Source organism: Saccostrea cucullata, unplaced genomic scaffold (genome assembly GCF_032062105.1).
Source record: "Saccostrea cucullata isolate Sc308-1 unplaced genomic scaffold, CSIRO_AGI_Scuc_v1 ctg2415, whole genome shotgun sequence".
Classification (NCBI taxonomy): Eukaryota; Metazoa; Mollusca; class Bivalvia; order Ostreida; family Ostreidae; genus Saccostrea; species Saccostrea cuccullata.
Window position 1 is genome coordinate 93,163 of NW_026941316.1, and position 13,281 is coordinate 106,443.

The 13,281-nt window shown below is 34.4% G+C and overlaps 1 protein-coding gene across 1 annotated transcript; it reads left to right on the forward strand.

Moving 5' to 3' along the window:
- The first annotated feature begins 1,423 nt into the window (after positions 1 to 1,423).
- LOC134257618 (serum response factor-like) lies at positions 1,424 to 12,891 on the forward strand. Its single transcript, XM_062740205.1, has 7 exons — positions 1,424 to 1,813; positions 1,930 to 2,193; positions 7,064 to 7,298; positions 7,470 to 7,577; positions 8,548 to 8,655; positions 11,058 to 11,272; positions 11,524 to 12,891. Exons 1-7 carry the CDS (start codon positions 1,550 to 1,552, stop codon positions 11,614 to 11,616), a joined length of 1,287 nt encoding a protein of 428 aa, XP_062596189.1. The 5' UTR covers positions 1,424 to 1,549; the 3' UTR covers positions 11,617 to 12,891.
- The last annotated feature ends 390 nt before the right edge of the window (positions 12,892 to 13,281 follow it).

Here is a 13,281-nt window from a genome sequence, read left to right on the forward strand (position 1 = left end):
CTTTTTTTTAAAATAAATATTCGCCCAGTATGAACTCACATAATAGTATGTGATCTCTCGCTCTCTCTCTCTCTCTCTCTCTCTCTCTCTCTCTCTCTCTCTCTCTCTCTCTCTCTCTGAAAAGGAGAAATATTGAAATATTAAGATATTAATTCATTTATTTGAGGTATTAATGTATAAACACAGTGATATATTTGCGTGAGAATCCTAAAAAGATTGTGAGTAATTTTGATAATAATCAGTTATAAATTTTATTTGTTCGTGAACAAAAGACTTCTAGTTTTAAAATCAGAAACTGTCCCACGGGGAAGTAATTTTGTAAATGCACTTGATTTTTGTATTTTTAGCTTAGTTTTAAGATCTTGGCAAAATAAACATTCATTGTAAGTAATGAAAACCACAGGTTCTTTCTTGTTTTAAGCCCGAATATACACCCCAGGTCAAAATATATTTTTCAGTTTTTCCCCATTTATTCTTCTATTACGTATTTGAATGTATTCCAGGAAAAATCTAAAATATATATAACGCAGACTTAACGCTTTATTTAAAAAGAGTGGTATTATAAAGTTAAAAAAATAATTATGAAAACTGTTAGGATGTGTATTCAGAAGGGGGGGGGGGTTACAAGCGTCTGTGACGAAAAACCACCGTAAACTTATTTTCAAAGCTAGGAAATCCCCAGATGTAAAAGGAGAGAAGAAAATCTATAGATACATTCATTCCCCGAGAAAAAAATTCAAGTAGAATTATTAATTTCTTCTAGGCTGCTAAGTTTGGTGTGACGAAAACTTTATAGAATGGGGGGGGGGGGGCTATTTATCATGCGTTTTCCACTCAAAAAGTAAATGAACAAGTATAGGAAAAAGTACATATACTAGTAATCAATAATTATTGAAAGAGTATGTCGGAAAATATTTAGATCTATTAGTGTTGCGAAATTTAATAAATTATTTAAAACTTGGTTTGGGAACATTCAGAAAGAGAAAGTGGAGAGAGTGATTATGATGTAATTTTTATTGTCAGTGCTCATGCATTACGCACGGATCTTTAAAAGATATAGTCTTAAAACCTATTCCAATAAATTGTTAATTGTTTTACATATATTTTCATTCAGATGATGTCTTGGCGCGAAAATAGTTGGTGCTTATTTGCATGTTACCATATATGATTTTATCCAGTCCATATTTGGCCGTGGACGCCATATATGGGAACCCCACATTGCCATACAAGGAACTCATATTTACTCAAAATTTGGTCAATATTAATTCGCGAAATGAAAAACTACATTCCGAACATAGAAAATCATACATTAGGACATGTAGCAAGAATGAAAGCAATCTACAATCATTTCAGAGATATCTAAACGTGTCTGCCACATCCGAAGACGATAAATAATATGACCTAGATTTCTGCGCGCATTGATATACTCGCTGTGATTCGCCCGGTATTCCGTTTATGGCGAGGAGCAAATTAGGTACAGTCAGTTCATTCTTCCATTCATGAACAGTTGATAGTAAAGGTTGTAACTGGACATATTTTACTGAAAACAATGAATGGTACACATTTGAATCAGCCAGCCTTCCCCACTGCCCCGGGGGGAGCGGTGAACGCGTTTACGATGGAAAATGTCGATCCTTCGACTTTGGAAGAGGATTCGGACTCCGAAGGGGAAATATCTGTGGCAACTAACCCCCAGGGGCTCAAGCCGGGGAAAAAGACCAAGGGGAGAGTCAAAATTAAAATGGAATTTATTGAAAATAAATTGAGGCGATATACAACTTTCAGCAAACGCAAAACAGGAATTATGAAAAAGGTCAGAACTTTTCTGTAATTTTCTTTTTAGACTGTCTAATTCCAAAGTTTTTAAATTATTTTGTTATTTATCATGTTTATAGTACTTAAAATAAAATTGATTACTGTTCTTAACAGGCTTATGAATTGTCGACTCTTACTGGCACTCAAGTAATGCTGCTAGTGGCAAGTGAAACTGGACATGTCTATACTTTTGCTACAAGAAAATTACAACCTATGATCACAAGTGACAGTGGAAAAGCACTTATTCAAACATGCCTCAATTCTCCGGATCCACCACCAGGTTCGCAGCCCCAGATGACAATGGACCAAAGAATGAATCCAACAGGTTTCGAGGAAACAGAATTGTCCTATGCAGTCGGGGAAGAAGAGCACGCAAAAGTTTGTATACACTTTTAATTTCTCCAGGAAAATGTAAAAAATATGGGAACATTTTCTTCTTCTTTTTTTAAATACCTAATCTAACCTTTTTTTTTAAATTTAATTTTCTTAACATTTTTATTTATTGTTTGAGTAACATTTTTATTTATTAATTGGGGGAAAAAACTTAAAAAGTTTCCAAGTTTTCATCAAGAAGACAATGAATTGTCTATAGAAGAATGACTGTACTGGAATATGCAATTGCATTCATCCAAAAAAAATTCTGAAGTTACTTTGTATGCTTAACTCTCCAAATGCTGTGTTTACCATCTGTTGCAAATCAAGAGCTGGAGAATACCATAAATATCAGCTGTGTGTTCCTCTCAGCTGGAGCTTCTGTGCCATTTCTTGCCACTAATAGTGTGATAAGACCAAGGCAAAATACTTCTTTGTTTGTTTATTGTTAACAATGATGGAGTTGTCATTATTAACACAGGAGGGGGTTAGGGAACTGCTAGGGGAGGGAGTCTGTTTGTATTTGCTCTTATTTACAGGATATTAAGAACTTTGGAAGTTTTCTCTCTGTTATGGGAGTTGGGGAATGATTATATCAAATATGGAGTTGAAAAAAAAATCAGTCATATAAAGGTTTACTTTATAATATTGATAAATTTTATTTAAAATTAATCATAAATGGCACAGTACAAGAAGTATATAGTGTATTCTTTCATATTCATTTTACCCCTTCAATGCATGTTAAGAATTTTTGAAAACCAGAATTATTTTCTTCTTTTCGAAAATTTTATTAATGCTTCAATCACATTTAGAAAAAAAATTAAATTAATAAGTTTTTTTTAAAATATTTATTAAAAGTAATAATGTGCTCTTGTATATCACGTAAAGTAAAGTTCTCTGGATGTACAAAGAGATCCATAAACCCTACTGCAATTTGCCTTTGCCTCACACTCCATTCCCAGAACTTTCAGTAAGAGGTACAAAGCCAAATTCGGCAGCAGGGATCCCCATATCCTGTGTAACTGGAGAAGCCCTGTATCGAGAAGCTAATTGGAAGCCTTCCATGTAGGCAGAGATAAAACAGCTCCTTTCCTCACATATGTCAAAATTGTTTGTTTTATATCAAATAGGCTTCTGTAGCTACTGCTGGGAAAGTCTGGAGGAATAAGTCGTGTAATCTTACTTGGGAATTGGCGGAACTGGAGCAGTTATGGAGAATTATGTCAGGGCACTCACCATCTGTAGATCGTAGATTCTGATTTCCCCTAAGCTCTATAGGTGATTAACTTTGTAAATGAAGGAATGAAGTAGCTGCAGTAAAGAACAAAGTTACTTTTGCTTCCAGATAAACACAAAAACACAATGCTCATTCATTATCAAAATGTGTATCAGTGAAAATTTAAAAAAAATTTTTGATGAAATAGTGAAAGTAATTTCAAGCTCTAAAAGTATTGTTTTTCCTCTTTTTCTTAATGTAAGAAAATATGTAAATGTTAAGTGCTTTTTTCTGAATTTGGATGATACAAATTATTAACTAATTTGAGCAAGAAAACTTGTTTCTCAAGTTTAATTGCATCAGTATTTTAATTTTTTTTAATGAAATCATATTTGATCAACAAATCAATCATTAAGGTATCAAAATCAAATTTCTGTATAGTATAATAACCTGAATAGGATTGAGGAGACAGAGCAGGTTTTCCTTCAGGGGGCGAGTGTGCTGTTAGTGTCAATGAGATTCAGTTGTTATGTGTGATGGATATATTATGGTGGAGAGATATTGCCCCTCCAAGATCAGGCAAACACATCTCCCTCAAGTTAAAAGGAATGAATTTATCACCATGGCAATATTTACTCTTGTAATGTATGAATGTTGTGTGTATGAGAGAGATTTCTTAGTCAGCAGTGAAATGCTGCAAATATGTCTTAGAGAGGCAGTGCGCCAAATTTGTTCCAGCCAAATTTGTTCCAGCGTGTCATGGCTTCTGGAATAAAAATGAGTTGAATAAGGAATTTTTATTGAAATAAGCTTGATTAATGTTTTGCCAGCAGATTTTATGAAATGTAAATGAGTACAAAATATTTACTAGCAACTTTTTTAGCAGATATCAGTTTATCTGATTTGATTTTTTTTTTAAATATGAGTCTCTTACTATATAAATAATAGCTTAAAAAAAAACTTTATTATCTTTAATCTAATATTGAATTTCAATTTTTTAAAAAAAAAATATTTTTAAAGATAATAATTCTTTTTGAATTTTGAAAGTAAAGTTCACTTTTTAACAAAATCTCATTGAAAAAGAGAAACCCTCCAAAGAAGATTTACAGATTGAAAAAAAAACAGAATGATAATGATTTTCCTAAAATTTGAAAAAAGAAAATACTAACAATTAATTAATTGATTAAAGCATATTGCTATATATATGTTCCTATCTTTTTAAGAATTTTAAATAATTCAAGTTCAAAATGATTTCTTAATCCTCACATTAATACATGTACAAGAAACATATTGACGCAAGCGTCAAAAATCGGCCGCAAACCAATTAATTAATTCTTTCATATAATAAATTAGAAACTGAATTCTTATATTTATCTGTTAATTAATATATATCCCTGTGACATTAAACATTTGAATGCGACATCCCAGGATTTTCTTCAGTACATATTACATGTACATTGCTACATGTACAATGTATTTAAGCAACTTACTCATAGCCCTCTGCGTCCCCGCACTCAGTAAGTTTAATTGGTACTATAACCGAACTCTGGCGGAAGTTTGATGTTTAAAGTAGTTTTAACACTGAACCATTAAAACTAACATTTAAACTTATCTAACTAGAGATAGTTTAACATTAAATAAAACGTAACAACTATGTGGGGCTCCTCGCTCGCTCAGAGGATGTTGAAACCCCCAACTCCCTCTAGATCCGCCACTACATTTCTTCTCTATCTTGTTTTGGTATGAGACGTGGCGGGAAAAGGCTTGGCATGTTGTAAAACGCGCTTTATCCTTGTCTGTTGGAGAAAAATCTCCTAATATTCTGTCTGATAATAAATTAAGAGTAAGTCATATTTTTGAAAATTTAAAAAGTACATTGTATATATATAATTACACGTCATTTTAAATTATATATACAACAAATTAAAACCTGTTGAAGTAGAGAAAGTAAATGTGTTTGTACATGTATATAACGCGGTCCTTGCTTTAGACTATGCCCAACATGTGTGCTTATTTCTCCGCACTTCAGTTACGTCGGAATTTGTCAATCAGGATTGGATGAAACATTTAACCCATTATTCACAAAATTTTATGATTTTTATGCGTTTTTATTTTACATTTAGACACTCTTTCTTAATATTCTATTACATGAATGTTAAATATTTTTTATTCAAATTGTTCTAACTCCGCAGAAACGCACGGCGACTTAAAACTTTCATATCATATAACCGACCGCCTCCTGGCGGCCGGTAATGATGTAGTCATATTAATAAGTGATAATCTAGTAATCATGCTAGATGTGGTGTAGTGCTGTTGAGACACACCAAGAACAGACATTTTTCACAAGTTAAAAAGGAACATGTTTATCTCCATGGCAACAATTTTCCCTGGAATTTTAGTGGTAATATATAGATGCTTTGTATGAGTGATTTTTATCACTGCAAGCACATGCTGCAAATATGTCTTGGAGAGGCAGTATGCCAAATTTGCTCCATTGTTGTTACTTCGGGAATAGAAATGGGTTGAATAAGGAATTTGTATTTATTATAATATTTTTTTGAAAGGAAGGCGGGGGGGAGGGGGGGGGTATTTTACAATATTTTGATTCTATTTTTTAATAGCATTATACAAATTATTGTTGTCTTAAAAGATTTTATTTTTGCATTTTTAATATCTTAAGGGAGCTTTATTCTTAGGCCTCAAAAGTTTGCCCAACCTTCGAAATCTAAAATAGTAAAATAAAAAAACATGTAATGGTATTGTAAGTTTAAATTTAAAATATCTTGAAAAATTAACAGTAGGTGAGATACATTGCGTATGTCCTTAATTTTATACGGTATACATGGTATAAATATATTTTAAAGACCTATCCCCACCCAAATTCCTTTATACAATTCATTTGAGTGACATTAGAGATATATTTACAGTTAGTATTGCATTTGATTTGTTTTAATTACTCTTTGTATATGAATCAAATAGGGTTTAATTTAAAAAGTAAAAAAAAAAACTCCTGAATAATACAAGGAAAATATAAAAATAAATTCCAAATTTTAGCCTAAATTTGCAGATTGCTTAAATAACTTGTTTGTTTTGATTTAATCTAGTATTAAATAACAAAAAAAAAAAAATTGCCCTCCCCATCCCATTTTAATAGCAGCAACAATTAAACAATTTGTGACCATTCAGCAGTCATAATTCAAGGTTCTATGGCTTTTACATCAATGATCCTCTAGTCTTTCTTATTTTGTCCACACCCATTCCCCTGCAATAAACATCAGGGGGTTGGGATTGATGCCATTTCAGGCTATTGGTTTCTTATTATTTTCTTTTCACTTATAAATTCATTATATTTTGACTCTATTTATAAGCTGTAAACATGCAGTGGCTCAAATATTTCATGGAATCAAAATTATGATAGTTTTTAAACAGGCTGAGTGGTGAAAACGTTAGCAACAGCAGATCCACTGTTATAAAGACTAAGGATAAACCTAAATTGAAGAAAATTTTAAAATAACATGAAACCAGACTGATCAAAGTTTGGATCAATTCAGTGAACTATTACAGCCCTTATGAATATACTGTTACAGTTCTTCTTGCATAAAAATCAAACTAGTAAACAAGAATTATAATTTATATCATATGTAATTGGGTGTGTTACAGGTGGAGAGTGGGATGAAGCCAATGTTTATGCCTGTATCCATCCCAGAGCCAGGACTGATCAACAGAAGTTCCCCTGACAACACGAGTGGTACCTCCTCCCCACTGCAGCAGACCACCCCCAGCAGTCAGGCCACCTCCCAGTCCCCACCTACATCCTCCGCCTCCAAAAATCTGGCCGGCAACGTCAATCTTACCATCCCAGGCCTCCCTCCGGGGGCGGTGTTAGTCCCACAAGGTAGATAACTGCTTCAATATGCACAAAGTTCAGTAAAAAGGGAGATAAATGCTTCTGTATCCACAATTTGGTAACCATAAGCCAAAGTTTTCTTCAGTAGATTGATTCATAAACATAAGAGCAAATATTGCTTCAGTGACTTCAGAAAATTAATGATTATTTTCTTTTTAGGAGCACCACTGATCCCAATTCAGCAGAATGGTCAGCCAGTGTCCCAGTCCTCCCAGGCCCAGACACTGTACAGACTCCCCAACTCCAATCAGATAGTAGCTCTCTCAGGTATGTACAGGACCTCATTATTACAATACCCCAGTCCTCCCAGACACTGTATAGACTCCCCAACTCCAATCAGATAGTAGCTCTCTCAGGTATGTACTGGACCTCAATATTACAATACCCCAGTCCTTCCAGACACTGTACAGACTCCCCAACTCCAATCAGATAGTAGCTCTCTCAGGTATGTACTGGACCTCAATATTACAATACCCCAGTCCTTCCAGACACTGTACAGACTCCCCAACTCCAATCAGATAGTAGCTCTCTCAGGTATGTACAGGACCTCATTATTACAATACCCCAGTCCTCCCAGACACTGTACAGACTCCCCAACTCCAATCAGATCGTAGCTCTCTCAGGTATGTACAGGACCTCAATATTACAATGCCCCAGTCCTCCCACACACTGTACAGACTCCCCAACTCCAGTCAGATAGTAGCTCTCTCAGGTATGTACAGGACCGTTTTCATTCATTTTTTTTCGCAGAGGTTGCACATATTGAAATGAGATTTGGTATACAGAATTATCATAAGAATATCTAGGTCAAGTTCTGTTTTGGGTACGATCAAGCCATTTTGAACAGAGTTATGCCCCTTGGACTAATTTTCAGTGTCTGCATTTTCTTTGCAGAGGTTGCATATATTGAAATTAAATTTTGTATAAAGATTTATCATAAGAATATCTAGGTCAGTCTGTCGCAAAAGCAGGGCAAATCAAATGTAAAAAATTTGGGTATTTTGAGAGATGAGTTAATGAGTTATGCCCCTTTGACTTAGAAAAATTCCAATTATTTGGGGGAGGAGGGCATAAGTGTTTTACAAACATCTCTTGTTATGGGACTTTTATTGTAGGCCCTATTGAATGCCTTGCAGGGTCTACTCTTCGGAATCAGTGGTTTTCAGTCTTCATTTTGTTTGTTTCATTATCTTAATTGTGATTTGTTTGATGGTTAAAGTTTGAGTTTGATTGACAGGTTCCAGCAGCGATTCCTCGTCCCAGCAGACATTGGTCACCTCGGCTTCGGACAACATCGCCACACTGACCAATGTTAGTACAGCAGGACTACAGACAGCTCAAGCAGGTACACTTCAGTTTTATATACATGTTATGTTTTGCAAAAATCAAATTTTTGAAAATCTTTATTGTTGATGTTTATTTTTTTATTTAGGAAAATTATTTTATATCAGTTTATTCTATTAATTTTTTTTCACTCTAATCTGCAGCAGTTGAGAGGAAGTACTGTATTTTTAGCTCACCTGAGCCAAAGGCTCAAGTGAGCTTTTCTGATCAAAATTTGTCCGTTGTCTGCCGTCGTCGTCGTTGTTGTCATTGTAAACTTTTCACATTTTCATCTTCTTCTCAAGAACCACTGGGCCAATTTCAACCAAACTTGCCACATAGTATCCTTAGGTGAAGGGAATTCAAGTTTGTTCAAATGAAGGGCCACGCCCTTTTCCAAGGGGAGATAATTATGAATTAGAGAAAAATTAATGGCATTTTTTAAAAATCTTCTTCTCACAAACCACTGGGCCAGGAAAGATGAAACTCATGTGGAAGCATCCTCAGGAAGTGTAGATTCAAGTTTGTTCAAATCATGACCCCCGGGGGTAGGGTGGGGCCACAATGGCCGATCAAAGTTTTACATAGGAGTATATAGGGAAAATCTTTAAAAATCTTCTTCTCAAGAACCACTTGGCCAGGAAAGACGAAACTCATGTGGAAGCATCCTCAGGTAGTGGAGATTCAATTTTGTTCAAATCATGACCCCCGAGGGTAGGGTGGGGCCACAATGGCCGATCAAAGTTTCATATAGGAGTATATAGGGAAAATCTTTAAAAATCTTCTTCTCAAGAACCACCTGGCCAGGAAAGACGAAACTCATGTGGAAGCATCCTCAGGTAGTGTAGATTCAAGTTTATTCAAATCATGACCCCCAGGGGTAGGGTGGAGCCACAATGGTGGATCAAAGTTTTACATAGGAGCTGTATATGGGGAAAATCTTTATAAATCTTCTTCTCAAGAACCACTTGGCCAGGAAAGACGAAACTCATGTGGAAGCATCCTCAGGTAGTGTAGATTTACCGGTAAGTTTCTTTAAATCATGAACCCCCGGGGTAGGATGGGGCCACAATGGCTGATCAAAGTTTGACATAGGAATATATATAGGAAAAATCTTAAAAAATCTTCTTCTCAAAAACCACTTGGCCAGGAAAGACGAAACTCATTTGGAAGCATCCTCAGGTAGTGTAGATTCAAGTTTGTTCATATCATGACCCCCGGGGGTAGGGTGGGGCCACAATGGCCGATCAAAATTTTACATTCAAATATATAATTTAAAAAATCTTCTTCTCAAGAATAGCAAAGCCATGATTAGTGATACTAGTATTTAAATGGAAGCATTTTCGGGTAGTGTAGAATTAAGTTTGTTCAAATCCTGATTTAAATTTATTCAATTTATGGCCCCTTAGGGTAGGGAGGGAAACAATGGGGAATCAAATTCAAATTTTTATGAAGTTATATATAGGAAGGAAATGTTTTGAAAAAATCCTTTTATCAAGAACAGCAAAGTTATATGCTGTATTGATATGAAGGCATTCTCAAGTAGTATTAAATTCAAGCATTCATGAATTTAAAAACCCCCCCCCCCCCCCTTTCAGTAAACTTTTCAGTTCTCAGGGATCGGCACTAACTTTAAAACCATAGTTGTCAGCAGGGCTAGCCATTTGTAATTTCTACTAGCCCTGTTCATGTATTGGTTGTCCAGCAGCCAAAGGCTGGTGGCCGAGTCCTGCAGCGACAAGGGGGGTAGGTGCGGGAGGGGTTTCCCTCCCCCGGGAAACTTTGAAAATAGAAATGCCAAATCCTGCATTCTGGCTGTATTTTGGGTAAAAATTATATGTCACTCTATGATTGTACCTAAGACATTTTTCTATTTGAAAAATTCCACATTTATAATCATTTAGGGTATTTCGAATCACCTTTAAAGTTAACATTTTGACTTACAAAAATAATAATTATGACGATAAAACATGTGTTTGAAAATAAAATTAATTAAAGAATTATCAGGTACATAAAAAATACTACATATTGTGTGTAAATTATAATTATTTTTGTTGCTCTGAGTGAGTGTTTAGTAAAATTTACAGAAGCCCAACAGGGCAAGTTTAAAGACATGTTGAGTAGCCCGACCTCAATATTCAGTTGTCCCGGGCCAGTTATATATACTACCGTTAGTTTTGTCAAATTTTTGAAAATCTTTATTGTTGATGTTTATTTTTTATTTCGAAAATTATTTAATATCAGCTTTATTCTATTAAATTTTTGTTGCTCACTGGTGCAGCAGTTGAGAGGCCCCTGGGCCTCTTGTTACATGTAAATATAACTTGGCTGCTTGTTTAGTCAACATCTGGATTGCTGTATGAACAATTAGCTGTTCTTAAACTTATAATAGTCAGAAAGATACAACAGGTCATCTTTTTGTAGGTACACAGAACACAGCAGCCATGACCCCTGGTGTCGTCATGTACCACACTCCACAGGGTATTGTGTATGCTCCAACAACACTGCAGGATGCCAGCCGGTCCATGTTCAACTTCCAGCAGACCCCCACAGCTCTACCCTTATCCCAGTCAGAGAACGGTCAACAGATCATCACAATCCCCATACCTGTCAGTCTGGCTGCGGGAGGCAATTCACAGGTAAAGTGATGTCAGAGCTCAATAAAATATACAACATATACTTCTATTCAAATTTTGAATCAACAGTTTTTTAATTGTTTTACCTGATAGAAAATTACACATTTTTATCATCTTCAATGCATTGATTGCAAATTGTCTTTCATTTGTAAATCAAAATAAATGATTTTAATCATAGGAAGTGCATATTTGTCAAAGCATTGTCTATGTAAACAAATGTGACATTAAATGGCATTTCTGTATTTATTTTGTAGGTCCCAATTCAGTATCAGTTTGCAACACAAGTATCAGATGCTCAACAGGCAACTCTTTCTCAACCCACACCCGCTAAAAAGCCCAAGAAATGAGAGCAAGGGTCACAAACAGAGTTACCTACTCTTGAGAGGAATGGAGCAGACAAGAGTTGTGTGCCCCTGCATAATAGAGGTTGTCTTCCACACAGACTTTGTTCTGTGTGACTGTATGTGCCAAACAAACATTGTGTAAACATGTAGAAAGCCCCCTGTAATGTGATAAGGGTGAAGTGAATGTGCCTGGTTTTATGGACACGAAGGGTACAGTTGAAAGAAATTTCCATAATTCTTTCTTTGACTTATTTATGTTTAATTGTATATTTAATTTGTTAACAATAAGAATTTCAGAATGGAACAGTCTCGTTCACAATGAATTAATTTATATGAATACGTTTTGAATTTTTATATCAATTTCATTAACCTCAATGAAAAGAATATAAGTATTTTTTATAAATGTTAAATTTCTAAGACTCAATTTTCATACATGTACTTGACATGACAATTACATGCTTGTTGCTGATAAGAAGTCAACTCTGTCCCATTTCAAAGTTATGTTTGTATGTTTTTTTTTTACATTTAATACAACTGGACGGCTAAGGCTTTGTGCAAAGGAATTGATAATCATAGGTTACATTGAGTAAAGCAATAACTGATATGAACTTGGTTTTAAAAAAAAGACAGATGAATAGGCAAAGGAAAGATAACTTAACGGATGGGATGCCATATCTTTTGAAAAAAAGGTTTAAAGATATCTGAATGTTTTCTACAGGGATGAATAAATTTGAGTTTTGCTGTTTATATACACTGTATATAGAAGCATGAAAATTTGGTCATATACATGTACTATGTATATATATTTTTGTATCTCATTGAGATTTTGTATTTATAATTGTTATGAGATTCATGTGAAGTTGAATGTAATCTTCATAAGTTTGTCTGTAGTTTCTTTGTCAGTAGTATTATTCTTTTCAGTACCATCAGATTCAGACTAAATGGCAGCTGTATTTTTATTTATTTAGAATCAATTTAAATGTATATTTTGTTGAATTAAGTACCAGTAATTTTACTTGAGTATTGTTGGTGATTCATTTCAGCTTTGGACCAGTTACTGTGTATATTGTGCTATTTCTTTGACATGCATACATTATATTCTGTGTTAGATTTTTACTTCAAAGTTCTGTGCCTGCTGCCTTCTTTTATAGATTCCTTGCATATCAAACTGATGGTTACAAGATGTTGTAAACAGTTTGTAGCATCAACACAAGTTATTTTTTACATTACCTGCATGTTTTTTGTAGCCTCTCATTGCATAAGTGTCTTAAGAATTTCACACCTTCGACTGCAGGACATAAAACAATTGCATCACTTTGTTTTACAGAAGATTCTTAATTTTTCTGTATATTCACTATCGTTACTTTTTAACCTAGTCATTTTAATTCTGACCTGTTTCTTTTGTATATTTTAATGATCAAGTACATTGAAATCCAGTTATATGTATTATTTATTGATGGTTTTCGAAGCTATTATGTGTCATATCATGTTGAAAAGATTCTGAATTTCATTGATAAAGTGAAGAATTGAAACACATTTTCTGTTTAATACTATATATTATTAAAGATATTTGTACATTATAAAACTGTGTCTTCCTTGGAGTTCAGAATGGTACAGGCCAGTCACCATATTTAATGGGTACATGTACTTATAAAATGTGCATCATGG

What these genes read in the sequence shown, in the direction of transcription:
- LOC134257618 (XM_062740205.1), top strand. Translation starts at nt 1,550, where the DNA reads ATGAATGGTACACATTTGAATCAGCCAGCCTTCCCCACTGCCCCGGGG. An exon ending in TCAGATAGTAGCTCTCTCAG is followed by an intron (nt 7,578 to 8,547) that starts GTATGTACAGGA and finishes TTTGATTGACAG; the next exon opens with GTTCCAGCAGCGATTCCTCG. An exon ending in CTGCGGGAGGCAATTCACAG is followed by an intron (nt 11,273 to 11,523) that starts GTAAAGTGATGT and finishes TTTATTTTGTAG; the next exon opens with GTCCCAATTCAGTATCAGTT.